The sequence below is a fragment of the Eurosta solidaginis genome, chromosome 4, assembly GCF_040869045.1.
Source record: "Eurosta solidaginis isolate ZX-2024a chromosome 4, ASM4086904v1, whole genome shotgun sequence".
Classification (NCBI taxonomy): Eukaryota; Metazoa; Arthropoda; class Insecta; order Diptera; family Tephritidae; genus Eurosta; species Eurosta solidaginis.
In genome coordinates this window covers 26,807,882-26,814,881 of record NC_090322.1, presented here as the reverse complement: position 1 = coordinate 26,814,881, position 7,000 = coordinate 26,807,882, and the positions used below count along the sequence as shown (strand labels likewise).

The 7,000-nt window shown below is 38.4% G+C and overlaps 1 protein-coding gene across 2 annotated transcripts; it reads right to left on the bottom strand.

Moving 5' to 3' along the window:
* Positions 1 to 4,225: 4,225 nt before the first annotated feature.
* LOC137249429 (zinc finger protein 551-like) lies at positions 4,226 to 5,939 on the bottom strand. Of its 2 annotated transcripts, none has more exons than XM_067780912.1 (2): positions 5,019 to 5,939; positions 4,226 to 4,959 (listed from the first exon to the last, which is right to left on the bottom strand). In XM_067780912.1, the coding sequence occupies exons 1-2, from the start codon at positions 5,622 to 5,624 to the stop codon at positions 4,294 to 4,296; spliced, it is 1,272 nt and encodes a 423-aa protein (XP_067637013.1). In that variant the 5' UTR covers positions 5,625 to 5,939; the 3' UTR covers positions 4,226 to 4,293. The 2 variants fall into 2 exon arrangements, with proteins under 2 accessions (XP_067637013.1, XP_067637014.1); XM_067780913.1 differs by having other exon boundaries at positions 4,226 to 4,956.
* Positions 5,940 to 7,000: the final 1,061 nt, after the last annotated feature.

The window sequence follows — 7,000 nt, the reverse complement described above, 5'->3', positions numbered from 1 at the left end:
CACCTTAACTTTCTTTCGCTTTAACTTTAACTTTAACTTTATGATCCGGGGTGGGCGTGAGCTTAGCACCTGCTAACAAGCCAACCTAATATAAACGCACGCAAGTCATTTTCTGTCAAAAATGTTTCATGCACATACAACTTGTATGAGAGCAACTCAAATTGAATTTGCTGCGTGAAAACCTAACTCGATTTCCAATTTTTGTTCTGCGTGACATTTAGATTTGATGTTTGCACACATGCTTTACATTGTCGCAACGCATGCTTATTTGGGTTCGGGCAAAAAACGCCGGTTGTTTGCGTGCGCTAAAAAAACGCAGTGCGGTTATATTAGGTTGGCTTGTAAGCGACCATATATGTATACGATAAGCGATAGCACAATGGCTACTTCGAGAAAATCAACGACAGCTCTTTTAGTTTGATTTCGAGGGTCGTACGGTGAGAAAGTGTCGCGCGCGCGCTTAAAACAGAGTACCAAAGAGTGCGTGTGACACATAATCACCGTTCAAGCATTGAAATCAAACTAAATAAATAATTGATTTCGCTTTCGTGCTCGCTACGCGTTCGTGTTTACTAACACATTCTCAATTTGGCAACCTGCCCACCGCTGATTATGATAGAGATCCAATATTATGTATTTGGCCTGTTGCTAACACCGAACCTTTACGAACGTTTTCGAATCTTTTCGAACGTTTTCGAGCCTTTTCGGATCTTTTTTCACAAATATCCGTTACGAGTTTTTTTTTTGATTTAGTCGCCAAGCCCGCGATAAAATCTATGCAATAGCTTAAATGTCACAATAGCAATTATTTTGATAACTTCAAAACCATGGCGGAACGATACAAGGTGGCAGCATGGGAAGCTGATTATACACTTTTTTTATTTCATTTGATCCATCAGCTCCGGCGCAGTACGATTTTGACATTTGTCCATCGAATTTACAAAAATGAAGAACATGGAATTATTATTTAGGTAGGTATGTCACCATGCTGCCACCTTGTATCGTTCCGCCATGTTCAAAACCATTTCTAAACTCTCTTTGACATTCCGTTTTCGTAGACGTGCTTTTTCGTTCATTTCAGAGATTCGAATCTTTTGTTCTTTTTCTGATGAACGACCAAGTTGTTCTTTTTGTTCTTTTTTTTTCAAGCAAATTTGTTCACTGCTGCTCGCCCCGCGGAAAAAGGCAACAAGTATAGATTGGGGTGTGTATGCAGCAATGCTTTGTGTAGGTATATTTAAATGTGTTATGAATAAATAAGTTAATATATATATATGTATAATTACCCTGCAAAAATCGCGAGTACTCCATGCATGCATGTATGGAGTACTCGCTATGGACCAACCGAGTACTCCAAAATTAACCACAATTCATACAAAAAATATGGTCCAATTAACATTGCGATGTCCTAGGACTGAACCATATACTCCAGCTTCGCATTACATCAGAGTAATCCATGGAGTACCCACAGTCCAATAAACATCGTGTAGTGATTACAATCGTTAAAAACGAGCAATGATCGGCTTACAATATGTTCATGTAGAAACATGAGTTGGTCCATTGCTGCATTACTGTGGAGTATAAATTTAATTACTCCAGTGGACCACATGATCCAACGATTTTTGCAGGGCACACTTATCTTTAGTGTAAGTGGCATCATCGACATCCGTGCTCACTGTGAATTTCTGCGTATGTATGTATGAATTTAGAGCCTCCTGCGATTTACAACCAGATTGACTGAATTTTGTGTGTGTTAGTGCAGTCGGGTGGCTTCGTGACACACGTATTTGTTGTCGGTTACACGTTGATGAAAATCAAAAATTTTTGATTTTTTCATTTGACGCTTGCTTATTTGATTGTCGCGTGGTGTGATTGACTAAACAGCAGTGTTGTATTTAGTTTGTGTCGTCATTCAAAATGAACAAGTACGCAGAAGAACAGCAATTCATATTAAAATTTATTGAAAATTATCAATGTTTACCAGCTTTATGGAATGTAAAGCTTTTATTATTATTTAATAAAATTTTTATTAATTTTTTTATTATTTAATAAAACTGCTGTAGTTGCAAGTAAAAAAAATCATTATCCGATGACGACATATTCACGTCGGAACGCTACGGTTTCTCAATGCAAATGTTGATTGATGGCTTTTTATTTGATAGTCGCGGGGAAAGCGTCAAATACCCGACACGCACAGATAAAAAAAATTCAGTCAATCTCGTTGTAAATCGCAGGAGTCTTTAAAAGAACAAATAGAACCGAAGTCGAAGATCTAGTTCACTTGTTCAGTTGAGAGACCCGGTCAATTGAACAAGTTCAGAACGAAATGACCCAACTCTACGTTTTCGTCTTTTCGGCTGTGTGGACGTGCAGTGTCATCCTCGGTTCGACTGCAATAATTTTGGACTTTTTCGGTTGGCGTTTGGCGGAGTTGGGAGATGCAATGCTTTCCTGACCTGGAGTTAGGGTGGTTTTTTGCACTCCTAACAGGAATCAGAGAAAATTGAAATCTGGCGTGGTGCCAAATAAGGACCAAACGTTTTTTATATGCGTAAAATAGTGAAAAACCACATGGCTAACAAGCCGCATATTGGATTCTAGGGGCCTACTCTGTATTGCGATGCGAAAGAAAAAATACGCGAAATCGCAAAATCGGTACCCTGCATCTTGAAATTCGCATACATATTTTGACTTTCGCATTCACATTTTGCCCATTCGCAATTGTTAACCCCTTTTCGCATTGCCACCACTAGTGGTGGGTAATGACACTATTTTTTGAGGGTTAACACAGTAGCACAGGCACACTTTGCAGTGTTAACACATTGTGTTGACACAATTGTGTTATAACTGATTATCGAAAGTCGATATGAGTGTAGGCACAATATCAGAGCACAGGGGCCATATTCAGTAACTGTGAGTTTTAAAATGTAATTTGTATGAGAAAAATGTACATTTCAAAACTCATAGTTACTGAATAGGGCCTCAGTACTGTGTTACTTACCTCTAACGCCACGTTTGACGCCATTTAGAAGAGTAAATCATGACAACATTTATCTTCTTTCATACTCCAATTTTTCAAAGTCATATCATCTGATCAAGACGATAGTAAGTGCCCCCGTGGACACCATTCTTTTATGAAAATCAAAATAAAATAAAAATCTTAGCACATGTCTTCAACCTGTCTCTTTCCACCTTTGTCATACCCGAAAAAAGGAAAATGGCCAAGGTGGTCCCGCTACTAAAGCCTGGGAAGCCAGCTAACATAGGAGAGTCGTATCGTCCAATATCTCTCTTATCGCCAGTAGTAAAGACGCTTGAAGCCAATTTGCTCTCCTACTTCCAAGCAAATTTGCAGCTAGCCTGCCATCAGCATGGCTTCAAAAACCTCCATTGCACCACCACCGCGCTAAATGCCATCAGCACCCAGATAAATTGCGGTTTAAATCAAAACCCTCACCATAGAACAGTACTCGTAGCGCTAGACCTATCAAAAGCTTTTGATACGGTCAACCATGCCACGTTACTGCAAGACCTGGAAGGGTCTACCCTTCCCCCATGTCTTAAAAGGTGGACCGCAAATTATCTGGGTGGTCGGCAGGCATCGGTGCAATTTAGAAACGAAACATCAAAACCAAGAAGAATAAAACAAGGGGTGCCACAGGGTGGTGTCCTATCCCCACTTTTGTTTAATGTCTACACATCTAAGCTACCTTCACCACCAGGAGTCACTATCGTTTCATACGCCGATGACTGCACAATAATGGCCACAGGCCCAGGTCCACAGATCGATGAGCTCTGCAACAGGAATTGCCGGCGAGCCCTGTTCTTAAAGCATTCTTCGATCTGGATACTGTAACAGGTTAAACTCTAACCTATCCAGAATCAACCCCGAAATGCATAATGTATATCCCCATTTGGGGACATGACATCAATAATTTCATTAGTTGCAATGCGGAACCAACGCCTCTAACACCCCTCTCACTGTGGTGCACCCCTGTTGAAACTGCAAGTTTCCTTTTACTCCAGTTATAGGATATTGATGACAATTTGTGAGTGTTCACACCTATTGGATTAGGCGAAGCACTGCTACAACAACAGCATATACGCGGCATCGACCATTTTCCTTTAACCATTATACGGCTCTTTTCTTTTTATGCTGTTGACAACCGGTTTAGCTCTTGAAAAATTCAAATATTTGGCCACCAATGGTTTTTGATATAAATCCGAGATTTGGGAACATTTATTATGCATATACACACCAATTTATGTAGATAAGTTACATGTTAAACACTGTTACGTTGAATTATATTCAATGCTAATTAGGTTACTGGATCTCTCCGAGCTATTGTCTACCTTTTGATTATTAATGAGATTATGTTTAGTTCTTCTGTGCCATAGTAAAGTAGGCTTTTGATTGAAACGCATATGACAAATCGTACATTGATATTCAAGTGCATTTGCATGTAGTTTCTTGTGCGTACGCAAAGCATTCATGCGAGTAAATTTTGCATTACACTCGTCACATGTATAATTACGTTCTTTTGTATGCACTACAGAGTGGTTTAGCAATTGCCTTCTATCATAAAAGCGTTTATCACACTGATCACATTTAAAGCGCCTATCGTTGGTATGACGCTTTTCATGAAAAGTTAACTGTGAGGAGTTTCTATAGCTTGCGCCACAGTAAGTGCATGTGTATGGCTTCTCGCCATTATGTCTTCTTATATGGCCGTTCAGTTCTGTGCTAGTGTAAAAGGATTTGCCACATTCCAAGCATGCAAAGGGTTTAATAGCACTGTGCCTCATTTCATGACCCTTTAAATTATATATGCCAGAAACGAGAAAACCGCATATTCTACATTTATGTTTACGCTGTAGTGAATGGTTTATAGTTCTTCCTTTAAATAGTCGCACCTTTCTAAAGGTTATTTCAGTACCAGCGTTCGGTTGTGACTCCTGCTATTGAAATAAGCCGAAATGGTAAATATATAAAACAGTTTAGCATGTACAGAACTTACAACTCTCGCCCCTGTTGTGCCAGCTACATCATCGTCCATTGGCTGTATAATTTCTGTTGTAAAATCACTTTGACCAGAATTCTCACCGTCACCAGCGCGTCCGATTTCCAAGTATTGCACTTCCTTGTTGACATTTTCTGAATCAACATATTCAGGCTTTACCAAGCCGGTACAATCTTCAAAATGTTTTTCAAATATGTGGTCGAGAAATTTTGTATTGGCACGAAATTTCTCCTCACACAATTTACACTCAATTAGTATGCATAAATTACTTGTTGCATATAAAACACCGGCATAATATTTCCGGACCGCTCCAGTATGCTCCTTACTATGTTCATTTTTATTTGGCATCATGTTCGGGGTTTCTGTTGCCATCCAATCTTCAAAATGCACTCCAAATATGTGATCCAAAAACTTTGTGTAAATTCCAAATTGTTCATTGCATCCCTTACACTCGAATATAACAGAAATATTATTTGTGGCATATATTTCCCCGGCGTGAACCTTTTTCACTGCTGTAGTAGCTGGGTCCATTTTTGTAAGTAATATAGACGTTTTAGGAATGCTTTTCACCAAATAATGACTTCGCGTGAGAAAATAAAACATTTATATTAGATCTGCAAAACTATCGATAAATGTATGCTTTTCGTCGATTTTCCACAGAGATACTCGATAGTTTGGATATTGAGTTTTCAAGACAGACCTCATTGGACACATGATAAATTCAAACTATAATTATCAAAGTACACCGAAGAATTGGCGTTGGCGTTTTAGCTTTCGAGCTGGCCAAATAATACGAATATGATTCGACCTTCATCCGGTATCTTATATACGCACAATGAAGTAACTTAAATATAAAAAAAAAAAATTCAATTAAAGTTGACATAACAATAAAACCATAACCAGATAAAACAGCTGGTCTCACCAACCCTATGAAAATCAAGGCAATCGATTAATGGTGCCATACCAAAACGCTAAAGCCATAACCATATCATATGGGCCGTTCCATTGGTTTATCGAGCTCTGGCTCTGGCTCAAATCTCATTGGAACGATCTGGATCAACTTTATGAGAGCTGGCAGCACTAATATAAAACATCTGTTTTGTAGAAAATAAGAAACGTAAAAAAATTTTTAAGATACTGATAGAATTATTAACATTTAAATAGTTTCGCACGTAAGCAAACTATTTATTTTCCTTACATCATCTTCAAGTTGTTTACTCTTTCAGTGTTTTTGCTTTTAAATATGGGGAGATCTTTTATATATACACAAATGTACACGTATTTAGTTCAGTGCTACAATGACTCAACTATATGGTTGGCTCATCTCACCAGCTGATTTTATTTTTTTCATTTCAATGGAGTAGGGATTGTCAGAAGGAGATGGCAAACTTAAAAAGAAACCAACGAATTTACAACATTTTCTTACTACTTACAAATTCTGCTAAGTTTTATGTTTTCATTCCATTCCATTCGTCTAACACCAACACGCTAATTTTGGCAATGTGAACAAAGGTATGTTATTGCTGTAGAGATGAGCCAACTATATAGTTGAGCTATGAGTGCTACCAACTCAAAAGTGGTTAGCTGTCAAAAAATCTACTACAGAAAACGAAAAGAACAGAACTGCTATATGGATCATAGTGTACAAGTACAAGTGTGTTGACTTATCTGTCAAGCATTCTGACAGGCACTCGCTGGATTCGGAATGACAGCGAATTCAAAATGGATACCATTACCGAGTGCGCCGAATGATTGAAAAATTGAAAGTCGATACGATTGGTAGTCAAAAATGTTGTCGTTGAGACCAAAAATGCGACTCTAGACCTGAGATTTCCATCAGGTGAGCGAGGCTGTTTGTATTTTTGACGTTTATCGCTTAGTGAACACACTTGGTATAGGTACACTATGATATGGATCAGAAATTGAACCAGATAAATATCAGGATCACAACGTTGTTGTTGCATTTGCATGTTAAATTT